General features: G+C 45.7%; 1 protein-coding gene across 4 annotated transcripts in view; it reads right to left on the bottom strand.

The window, feature by feature from the left end:
- FAT3 (FAT atypical cadherin 3) overlaps nt 1-12196 on the bottom strand; it is a 673934-nt gene that overhangs the window by 20330 nt on the left and 641408 nt on the right. For all 4 annotated transcript variants that reach the window (XM_040489605.1, XM_040489603.1, XM_040489604.1 and 1 more), the window contains one exon: nt 10142-10610. In XM_040489605.1, coding sequence (XP_040345539.1) covers nt 10142-10610 — 469 coding nt within the window. The remainder of the gene's footprint in view (nt 1-10141; nt 10611-12196) is intronic.

Raw genomic sequence — 12196 nt, 5'->3', positions numbered from 1 at the left:
ATTCACAAGAGGAGGCCTGAGTAGTCTCACCAAGAAACACAAAGGGCCAGAGATGGAGGCTCAGAGAGACACAAATACTCTTGAATGCTATACCAATGAAACATCAGGGAATGGCCTCTTAAGGAAAGACCACTATTGTGTCCAAAGGCAGCCGACCTGATGTCTGTGGACAGGATGTAGTAGTCTGAGGTATGATTGAGCTACATTATGCTGACTTGGAAGCTGTTTTCTTTCCAATTTGGGAAGCTGCTCGCCTTAATGGAATTGAATAGGCTTGATGAAAGCGGTGAGAACTGGGAAAAATGCTTCTTCGTGTCACCTGGCTAGTCCTTGGCCAGAACAGCATGCTGCTTAGAGGTAGAGGCACTTGTGAGGCTGAGTTAGATTCCTTCCTTGACTAAAGGGAGGGGCGACACAACCACAGGACAGGACTCGAAAGCACATCGATGATGAGGTGGGAGGGAAGCCAGGAAGGGGAATCTAAGGCAACGTAGGTCACTGCAGGTAAAACTCCTCCCTCTCCAGCTTCTATTTGGCAAGCTCCTGACAATTTCCCAAATAAAGCCATAGCAGAGGCAGTTGGCAGGCGGCAGGGGAGGCACAAAGAGGGAGTGTCTGGGAATAAGGGACATTTGAATTACTATGATGGAAACTGGATTCTAACTAAGGTCATGGGTTTGATTTCTTTGATTTGATGTCTCAGTGCCTTGGAAAATCAGAATTTAAAATGAGGCAATACCTCTAGTGCACTATTTTACTCCCACACATTTCCTTCTGCATTTTGTCATTTTCATTATCTTTTGTGGGATATCTAGTGCTACTGGATGCAGCCGCCAGCCTGACTGATTAACCTATTCACTGACTGAGTGCCTAAGCCATAGGCAGTGGTGTGCCGGAGCCAGCTCAAAGGGATGTGAGAACAGACCGTAAAATATTCGGGAATTTGGCAGGCCACTCATTAAACCACCGGTAGCCTGACATCAGCCGTGGTGGGAGTATTTACATCACAGAAATCAACAGACACTGCAAATCACGGCTTTTATTTTTAGAGAGCTGATTACCGGCACACCCTGGAATAAGGACCGTGGCAGTCCCCGTGGAGACAGACAGAAATACACCATCTATAAACAGAGACAAGTACAAAACTACCTTGCGAGTAGACACAGGGTGTGAGGGGAGCACAGAGTGGGGACGCTGGATCTAGGCTGGAGGAAACCATGCCCGACTGAGGAGCTCTGTGTGACATCTGAGAAAACTTGCTACCCATTTGGAAGAAGAGGATGAAGATGATGATGGCGGCAGCTAACACTCGTACGAAACTCTGTGCCAGGGACAGTTCTAGGCACTCTCTGTGTATTCACACATACGTTCTGAAAACAAGCTTACGTCAAAGGTGCGATTGTTATTTCTGTTTTCTAGATGAGGGAACTGGGCTTCAGAGAAGCTGATTAGATGAGGAAACTAGGGTTCAAAGAAGCTGATGGCTTATTCGCGGTCGCGATGCCACTACGGATCTGGCTCCACACCTAAGCTGTTCAGTATCGTCCTGAATTGCATTTTTAACAATTGCGCTTCATGACACACTCTCTCTGGATCTTCTGTTTATCAAAAGCAGAGGGAAGCTGTCTAGGACCTGCTCTCACGATCTCAAACCCCCGGGGCAAAGGAGGTAGAGAACGTTTGGAAAAATATTGCTTTTACAACTTTAAATTTGCAGCTTTTATGTTGACACGATGAGAGGGAAAAGCAATTGGACTTTATTTTAAGGTGGTCAGATTTTTGATTTAATGAAAGACGAATGAGGGGTGCCTGGCCGGCTCAGTTGGTTCAGCATCCAACTCTTGATTTCGGCTCAGGTCGTGATCTCACAGTTCATGGGATTGAGCCCCATGTGGGGCTCTATGTCAACAGCACAGAGTCTGCCTGGGAGTCTCTTTCTCTCCCTCTCTCTCTGCCCCTCCCCTGCCTCCACTCTCTCTCAAAATAAACATTTAAAAAAAAAAAGAAAGAAGAGTGATATCTATTGTTAGACAACAAAAGAGGCTTGTTGATCAAATGTAACCTGTTATCACAAGGTTTTATTTCTCATCTCATTATCCTGGTCAAGGCCCTATTATTAATAATTTTATAATATCAATACCCCTGCCATAGTGATATGATAGTGGTTTAAATCACTCTCAGTCACTTTATGAAGGGCCACGATAACCCTATGAAGGAAAAATAAGCAGCACCATTAACATTTCAACGCCATGAGGGTGCTGGAGAGGTTAGTGGCTTGTTCAAGTACATGTAGCTGGTAAGTGATAGAGTTTTAGCCTAAGTCCAGGCTTCCAGATCCTCAAATACATCTGTAAGACGGTATTGGCACTGAAGCTTGACAGTGAACAGGAACTTATCACTTGCTAGGAATGAGGAGGGGCTTGGGGTTAGTCCCCACAACTCGCCAGGCAGCTAAGGAGATACAGATGATGGACAACATCAGACCCTCCTCTGGGAGCCAAATAATCATTAAATAGTAAAATAGTGTCATAATAAAGTTACTGCTCTTCCCAAGATTGCCGTCTGTTGGTATAAAACACAAATCAAGGAAACAGATTTTCAAGAGATAGCCAGGCATTCTCTGACCACAAATAATATTGTAACACTTTGTAGATGTAAAAGAAAAATAAAATGCAGTGGATAACATCCCAGTGTTATTAAAAAGAGTACTTTTTTTTTTCTGGGTCGGGGGAGAATTGTCACATAAGGAAATCATTAGCAAGAACGATAGCTTATTACGCACTAGGAAAAATGCTAAGGACAGTCAATGCATTATGTCATTTAATTCTTGATAACAACCCTACCCTGTAAGTACTATTATTACAGTTATTTTATAAATGAGGGAACTAAGATGGTTTACTCAGTTACATAGTCAATAATTGGCAGGCACCACTTAAAACCAGTTCCCAGATTTAAAAAAAAGACAATCATATTCTCAGCATCGAGATACATGTTAAAAAGAAAAAAAGATAATGTCATCGCTTCTCTCCCCCCAATCCTGGCAAAAGGAGAAGTGTATTTTTAAGCTTTGCCTCAAAGCTGTGCTCTTGTTTACGATCCTTCCAGCTATAGCAGATGCAGATGGCTTTGAAATGTGCACCCGGACAAACTTAACATGCCCCCTCCTTCCCTTGCGCAAAGAACACTGCAAAACCTATTAAATGCAAAAATAGAAACGGTTTAAGCAATTATAGAGTAAGTTTGGGCTGTGTAGGCAAATAATCAAGATCATTTCTATCTCACTCCTTTGACTTATTAGTCGTTTTCCAACCCGATTCATCCAGGTAATGGCCTCAACCCTCGGCCCTCCTCTCCAGGGTTGGTGACAAGATTCTGATCGGGTTTGGCTGCCTCGATAAGGAAACATCTGCCTGGTGCACAAAGGTGGAAGTAATGACAAACGTGAACTGGCCTTTGGGATCTGAAGTCGGCATCAACCACTATGCTCGCTGGATTACGGATTTCGTTTAGAAACTCCAAGAGCTCCCATGAGCTGGGGAGGCAGCTGTGAGGTGGCAGTGAGGCCCTGCGTCCTTTTAAGTTCTGGCTGTTACCCACCAGCGGGGTATGATCACAGCCGAGCCGCCTGGCCTCCAGGAACCTCCCTATTTTTATCTGATAATTGAACCTCACTAATCCCCACTTCGTAGAGGATGATAAGGCTTTTGGATTCATCAACCACAATGTAGCACACAAACATTAGGTGCTTCATTGTTGTCATTATTGTAATTACTCTGGATTCTGAAATCAGCTTCGTTTCTGTGTCACCCATCCACCAAACAACTGAAAGCCATGGGAATTTCTTACTCTGACTTTTAGGCTGAATACTGGGAGATCCTGAAACTTCTAGTCTGTGTGAATGTCAAGAAGTATTGAGAAGACCGGTGGACGCATTACCACATGAGATGCTAATCATAAGCAGGGTGAGCCCTGTTGTAGATCATGGCCTCTGTCGGGACTTTGCCATCTCAACTTATAGTTACCTGACTTTTCTCTTTCTCTTTTACATAATGGCCTTTGAAGGGGAGACCTGTAACTTTTCCCAGGAAAGCTTGCTCACATCTCCTACACTGTATATTGGGCTGAGCCTCTAACATTTTCTTTGAGGATCTGGAAACATGCAGTGTGTTAACAACATTAGGCACCCAGTAAATTCTCACCTTCCAGCATGTTCTTTTGTGTTTGCCCATAACCTGACTGTTTCAGGGTTTTGATGGTATTTTTTTCCTTTTTATCAGTATCTACATTATTAATGTTGTTACCATAAGGTTTTTTTCCAAAGTACCAAAAAAAGGTACCTCAGTATTTAGAAGACAGTCACCCAGAAAAAAAATTTTTTTCCCCATCAGCTGCAAAGCTCAGTCAAATTATGCCCACAATAGGGGTGCCTGGCTGGCTCAGTCGCCAGAGCACGTGACTCTTGCTCTCAAGGTTGTGAGTTTGAGCCTCACATTGGGTGCAGAAATTACTTAAAAATAAAATCTTTAGAAAAGATTTATCCAGCATATTCACTGGGAGTCTGGCTTCTCCCTTGTCTGTCCCGCTCTGCTCAGTGGGCCAGTGGGTTGAGCACATCCAGGAACCCTGTTCAATTCCCTGAAGCCAGCTGTGTGGCCACACAGGTGGAATCCATTGGTCACAGAGAACAATGGGACCCCAGAATTTACTTAAGGTTTGAAGGCCTGAGTTTATCTAGACCCTTACAAGTTAAGGACACAAAATACTCAGTAAGACACCACCCAAAAGATCTTGGGCAGCTTTACTGCTGAAAACACTTCTATGGCCAACTCTTGGCAACATCCAAGAACTTGTCGCTTGCAACTTTTTTAGAGGGAGTAGACACTATCACTTTTCTCTTCAAAGGGGAGTACAGGGTAACATCAAACTCCTGACTATCTGGGGAGCAAAATTCAATCTTTACACTAAAGCAATGATAACAAATGCAGGCTGTGTACCTGACATTCGATTCCTAAACATCCAATGTCCGCTTAACTCTTCTGGAATTCACTAACTCACATTCCTGCAAATACAGAGTTATTCGGATTCCCAAATGTCAGTCGTTCTCAAACTCAGATGTGCATAGAAGTACCTTGGAGTCTTGTTAAACACAGAGATGTCTGAATTCTACCCTTGCAGATTCTGAGATTCTGATTTGTAGATTTGTGTGTGTGTGTGTGTGTGTGTGTGTGTGTGTGTGTGTGTGTTTTCCCCCCCAAAACTTTCACTGGGAAACTCTTCCTGGTAGTAAGTTTAGGAACTTGTGAATATGATTCAGTGATCCAGCAGAAGGCTCCTCTGACATGGGCAACAAATGATGGAGGCAAGTACAGAAATTCTCCTTTTCCCTTAACAATCAAGAGACTCTTCTATAACAAGGTTTCATTTTAATAAGGTCCTTAGGTGATACAGATGCATCTCAGGGTTTGAGAACGACTATATATGATACGTGCAAACAAAAAAGAGCAGTTCAGAGACAGAGAAAGATATCAGTACATCACCTAGAGATCTTGTTAAAATACAGATTTTGATTCAGTGGGTTTGGGCTGGGATCAGAGACACTACACTTGTAACATCTGTAGTGATGCCAATGCTGCTGGTTCTTGGAACACATTTTAAGTAACAAAGGTTAAGAGCACAGGCTGGCGGGGGGCGGGGAGGGGTGGTTCCATAAACCTGGGTCAAATCTTGGCTTCCTCACTTTACTGTGTGATGCTGGGCTAGGTACTTAACTTCTCTGGCCTGTGTTTTTGTAAAATGGGGATAAGAGGAGGGAAGACAAGTACCGACCCCAGAGCACTGTGAGAATTGTCACAGTGCATGAGCACTTACAAGGTCGGCAAGTACCAAGACATAGCAAGAGTCTATTAAATGGTAACTCTTACCATTTAAAATTTTACCAACTTCTTACTTTAAGAGTTAGGGTTCTAAGCTCATGCAAAACAGGCAGAATGGTTCTTCCTGGCCTGGTGACTGCCTGGTTAGCTGCATTGCTTTGCCAAATTATAGCTTAGCTTCAAATAGGTTTTTCCAGGAAGGGGCTTGAGTTGAACAGGATAAGGCATGGAGGACTGAGGACTCCTCATCCAGACTGTGGGTCCTCAGTGGGTTGCTCCCTACCCTACTCTACTGGGTCTGGAAATGCAGGGGTCAGAGAGGGACGAGGCCACTTCTTCTCCACAGCGGTTGCTATTTCCAGTTCTTGTTTATGAAATACATATAATTTTAAGGCTTTAACAAGAGAGAGCCTTCCCTCTGTGGTTGATTTACAGAGTCATATTTACACTCTTATTACAAGTTAGTGTTCTGGGCTCTAAGTGCCCTGAGGTTCCCATGGCTTGCTTTTGGGACAGCTAGAGTTATAACACTGGTCAAAGCCACCGACCGTGTCATTCCAAGCTAGCAGACGCGGCTCCCTTGCCACTTCATACCGAGGGTTTGATTGGGTTTGGGGGTGGTTAGCACAGAATCCTGTCTCTCTGAAAGAAAATGCCTCTTGCTGTGGGTTGTCTGCTTTAAAAACTCTAAAGGCTTGGGCATGCCTGGGTGGCTCAGTTAAGCGTCTGACTCTTGATTTTGGCTCAGGTCATGGTCTCACCCTTCGTGAGATTGAGCCGCACGTCAGATTCTGCACTGACAGCATGGAGCCTGCTTGGGATTCTCTCTCTCTCTCTCTCTCTCTCTCTCTCTCTCTCTCTCCCTGTCTCTGCCCCTGCCTTGCTCAGGTACACGTTCTCTCTCTCTCTCTTAAAATAAATAAATAAACTTAAAAAAAAAACCAACAACCTCGGAAGGCTCTGGAACAATGCGCTAGAAGAGTCACAGTTGAAGAGCAAAGTCTGTCACCAGGAGAGCCAATGACCAATACTCCAGCATTCAATAGTCAAGGGGATGATTATACTAAACTATGCATTCCAGAGTTTAAAAGCAACATAGACTACAGGCTTCAAACAGCAGCAAGACTTCCAGTCAAGTAAATGTGTCATCAGCATTTGCACAGAGGCATACCTGAAGCACCTCACTCTACCTTCTGTAGCCCTATTTCCCTCTTTGAATACTGCATGCATCTTAGCCTTTGATCTGGGGAAGCAAGATTCTCTCTGTGATTAGACACCCCTGCAGCCAGAAGGAATTCTTCAAGGCATGAATATTCTTTCATTAATGACTCAAGTCTTATTCTTTTTAAATCATCACTCACAACTGGGATGATTATTTCCCCCCCCCCCCTTGTTTAAAATAACCTTATAATTAGCTGCAGTTTCACAGATGAGTTAAAGGCCAAATTATTGGTTGTTTCTTTTCTTGCTTTTATCCCCCCTTACTATTTGGCACCAATTTCAGGAATTTGCAGAGGATACGAGAACCTAGACAAAAATTCCTCTGATATGAACAGATAATGGTGGCAAGAAAATGGATTCCCTCTCCTCTTTTCTTAGAAGCCAGGGTCTCAATCCTAATAGCCAGGAAGCAGGTAAATACCTCCTCACACATCAGAGGTGGAATTCTGTGCCTTTGATTCCCCAGGGAAGCAACAAAAACCCACTTCTTGGATTTCCCGGTGAATGGTGAGAAGTTTGTTGGCCCTAGGTTCAGTACTGCTGTGCATGAGACCCCCGGATGGCTGCATTTGGACCATGCCCTGGCGGTTGCTGAGGTAAGAGCCACTGGGCCTCCACAGCTCCACAGGTTATAGTAAGCTTGAGAGAAGAGGTGCCTAGATGAGGAGATGAAGAAAGATACTTTCTCTGTTTTAGAAAAACATGAGCTTCCACGTACAAAGGAGACTTGCACTGCTGAACTGCTCTGTCACCTTGGAAGAAAGAGCACCTGTCGTGGAATCACAATCTCAACCCCAATCATGGGCCAAGTGGGGAGCAGGGGACAAAGAGGAGTATGAGAGAGAATGTAACCTGTAGGCCAGGTTGGGCCTCTGGGGAGAGGAAAGCAAGTTCTTTAGGCCATGTGAAAAGTATACAGCAGGTAGGTCCTCAGCACTGAAATCTGGTTAAACTAAAAGAGATTAAAAACTAGAAGAGGGGTTTCTGGGTGGCTCAGTCAGGTGAACATCAGACTCCAGCTCAGGTCATGATCTCGTGGGTTCCCGTTGGGCTTGTGGCTGTCAGCCTGTCAGCAAGGAGCCCACTTCAGATCCTCTGTTGCCCTCTCTCGGCCCCTCCCCCATGTGCTCTCTCTCTCTCAAAAATAAGTAAACATTTAAAAAAAAAGTAGAGGAAATCTGTGCTGATATGAGTCACGCTCACTTAATTAACATACCTGCACAGAATATTTAGCTCACCGATTTGAAGCAATTAAAATGCACGCTGAAGAGCAAGATTCCTTAGTCTTTTTCCTTAATACAGTGATTATTATTATTATTTTAAAGATAACCTATCGTGGAAGCCCATAGCTTTGCCAGCAAAAGCAATGTCCTGCCATCGTTAAAAGTATGTTACAATTTGTGGCTATGTACCCAGCATTTGACATGGAGTGGTGTTCTATTTCAACCCAATTTAATTATATGCTCCTTTTATATATCGTGGATGGCTCATACTAGCAGAATTGTTTTGCCTGGTGAAAAACTGGCCATGACTTGTCATAATGGGCTGGTTTATAGAACCACTGAAGTATAGTTACTGCCCATCATTCGGGAATTATGGCACCATAACAACCCTTTATTTACATATACTGCTGAGACAGTAAAAACAGCAAATAGATTTCTTAAATCGAGACGGCAGAAATTTCCCCCCAGGGCACTTGGCCCTCATTGTGGCAGTAACATATGCAAGTCTAAATAACTTTGGTGTCTGTATTTCGGCAGTGCATCATTTCATGGACAGTTTATAACATTCTAATAATAAAATGGACTCTAAATTTGGAGTTGGGCTTCACGAACATTAGATGGTAATGCACACAGCAGAATCTCTAAGTGATTTGTGAGGAAGGTTTAAATTTGCTAATCACACTACTGCTGAGAGACTCTGCAAAGGAGCTGAAGTGTGATCGGTGGCTGGGCTATTGGAAGGCGAGCCTTCGACTCGCCGAGTGCCTGACCTAGTTTACGTTAGCACAGAGACCACATCTGGGGAAGTCGGGGACGCTTTCATTTTCAGACTCCCAGGCCTAGAGAAACATTAGAAATGTTAGAAACATTCAGTACCCTTCCCCCACCTTCTTGACCTACCCTGTTCTTTCTTTTTCGTGATATATGTTTTGGGGGAAAAAATTATTGGGGTAAATCATCATGGCGTCACTGACTGTTTTTCTGCCCTGAGATTTCACATAAAGTGCCCTTTCTTTATTCCTTTCTACCCCTTTATAGAAGTGCCACTAGACTTATTTTTAATACACATTTTTAATTTATTTAATATATTTTTTAAGTTTATTTTGAGAGAGAGACAGCACGAGTGGGGAAGGGGCAGAGCAAGAGAGAGAGGAGACGAGAATCCCAAACTGGCTCTGTGCTGTCAGCGCAGAGCCCCATGCGGGACTCGAACCCACGAAACCGTGAGATCATGACCTGAAACGAAACCAAGAGCCAGATGCTTAACCGACTGAGCCACCCAGGTGCCCCTCAATATACATATTTTAAAGGCATGCTCCAAAACATCCCCACTGTACTTCCATTTCTGGAGTGGTGGGTTCCACTCTTCCCTCCCTTTAGCTTCTAGTGAAGTCGTATGTCTGAGCAACAAAGGATTGTGTGGGGATGTCAGTGACTCAGACTGCAGCCAGTCATTCTCCAGTGACACACAGCTGGTTCCAGGGGGCAAATACTCAAAAGGGGGTCCTAGTCCTCCCCAGGCCTGGAAGAGTGTGGAGGGCCCAGGGGAGGGGGCAGCCGTGATAGCATCTCCGGACTCCTGAGGTCACCGCCCCGTGTCTGTGGGTTGCTGCAAAAGCGTTAAACCGCACGCTCCTATAATTGCCAAGCTCCCGGACCTTTCCAAAGAGGAGTAGGAAGGTTGGCCAGCATCTTGGGTGAATACTCCTGTCACTGAGGAGTAGGTTATGCCTGTAAAAAGGAGTCCCTCCCGGGTCGTCCAGCCCCTCTGCCCGCCCCCCGACCCCCACCCGCCCGGCAGGTGCCTGGGTGCAGTGCACTCACCCCCGGAGGGCAGGCCGGTACAGGTGCCCCCGTGCTGGCACGGGCTGCGCTCGCAGGCGTCGGGGTAGAGCACGCAGCCCAGCTTTAGCTCGGTCAGGCCCACCACCTCCGCAAAGCTGCTGCGCTTGTTGTGCAGCGGCAGCTCGTTGTTGTTCAGCACCACCGAGTCCAGGCAGCCCTGGAAGCCGCTCAGCACCTGCGTGACCCGCGTGTCGGTCAGGCTGCGGATGTTATCCGCCTGCACCAGCGCCCCGAAGTAGATGGTGCTCTCGGTGCTCAGCGTCTGGAAGTAGAGGGGCGCCCGACGCCGCTCCACGTAGCTGTCGTCCAGGGACAGGCTCGTGAAGTTGCGGTTGAGCTCCAGGAAGACCGAGTGCCAGCTCCCATCGTTGACGGCGCGGCCCGAGATGCCCAAGATTCCCGGGCCATTGCCACAGTCCAGCTGGAACCACAGCTTGCCGTCCACGATCTGCGTGGGAACGAGCACGGGAGAGCTTTTTAGTATGCATCTGGCAATACATTCCCGGACACCCTGTTCCCAGGAAGGCTCTAGGATGGACAGTGCTTTTGATCCAGTCATAAATCTAGTACGGTCTGATCTCTACCCATTGTATGCCATGCAAATGCACGCCTGAAATGTCACAAATCTTGCAACTAGTAACATGAGCACAGCTGCACAAATCCACAATTATATTTCAGAGTGTTCATATTCTTTGGACCTCTGCCCTTCGGAATCTCACAGCAATATCTTGTTGAGGGGTCTGTTTATTCCCTGCACCCTTCTTAGTTATTACCACCACAGGAATGATTTCTGTAAACTCTATATTTATTTACAGATGTTTATTGAACATCGGCTAGGCAGTATTCTAAGCGCTCTGGAGACCACCATGAGCAGAAAGAGTTACTACCTCTGACCTCTTGGGGCTTATGTTTTAGGGGGCAGATTGCCATAAATCAAATAAGCATAGAAATATGTATATATTCCACAAGTAAGTCTGTGTGAGTGTGCTACGGGAGAGAGAAAGAGGCCAGGTAGAAATAAAAGATCTACTTCCCAGCTTCATCCATAATTAAGATTTTAAAACCCTTCTACATTAAATACTAGCATACTCTTTTTTTAAAGCATTTTTTATTGTTTACTTATTACTGAGAGAGAGAGAGAGAAAGAGAGAGAGAGAGAGCGGGGGAGGGGCAGAGAGAGAGGGAGACACAGAATCTGAAGGAGTCTAGGCTCCAAGCTGTCAGCACAAAGCCCGACGTGGGGCTTGAACTCACAGGCTGTGAGATCGTGACCTGAGCTGAAGTCAGACACTCAACCGACTGAGCCACCCAGGAGCCCCTACACACTAGCCTATTCTTAAAACCGTTCTTTAGGACTGCTGCTCATCATTTAGGTTAGGATTACCTCACAAAGTGCTCAGGGTTTGGCCATTTGCTTAGAATATAGCTACATGTGTTCAATGACATCTGGCCTTCCAGAAGGATTTTCTGGTTAACTATTCCCAGCCCCTGGTCTAGGGTCAGCTACAACAGAGACCTGCCTGCTTCTTTGATTGCACTGGTGCAGGGAGGGCATCCAAGTCGGTTCCGGGAGGCCAACTAACTGGAAGGGGACATCAAAGTCAGGGAGGAAGTGTGGGTTATTGAACATGGTGGCTGGTGAAGAGCCGTTGGCCAGGGACTGGTCCTCCATGGAGACCCAGGTTCCACTGTTGCTGAGGACACGGGCCAGTCTGTGAACCCCGTCGTCCACCCTCATCTGCATTTCTCAGAAATGCAAGGTGGCTTGAGGATCCAGGGAATGATGCTGGACCCCCGTCCTCATGACAAACTGATACTGGGCCCTGAAAGGATTCACCTCCCGAGACTGAAATAAAAGTCCTTTTTCTGGCCTTTGTGTGTGACCCAGCAAAAAGGTCTTGTGGAGGCTGGCGTCTGAGACATGCAAAGGCAGCTGGCCTTTATTTAGGATCTGCTGACATTGGTCTTTTCCCAAAACCTGGGCAGAGAACACAAACTTATAGAGAGAGCGAAGGGGAAGGGAAGGGAAGGGAA

Source organism: Herpailurus yagouaroundi, unplaced genomic scaffold, assembly GCF_014898765.1.
Source record: "Herpailurus yagouaroundi ecotype Mexico unplaced genomic scaffold, PumYag 180, whole genome shotgun sequence".
Lineage (NCBI taxonomy): Eukaryota > Metazoa > Chordata > Mammalia > Carnivora > Felidae > Herpailurus > Herpailurus yagouaroundi.
This window is presented reverse-complemented; position numbering and strand designations above follow the sequence as displayed.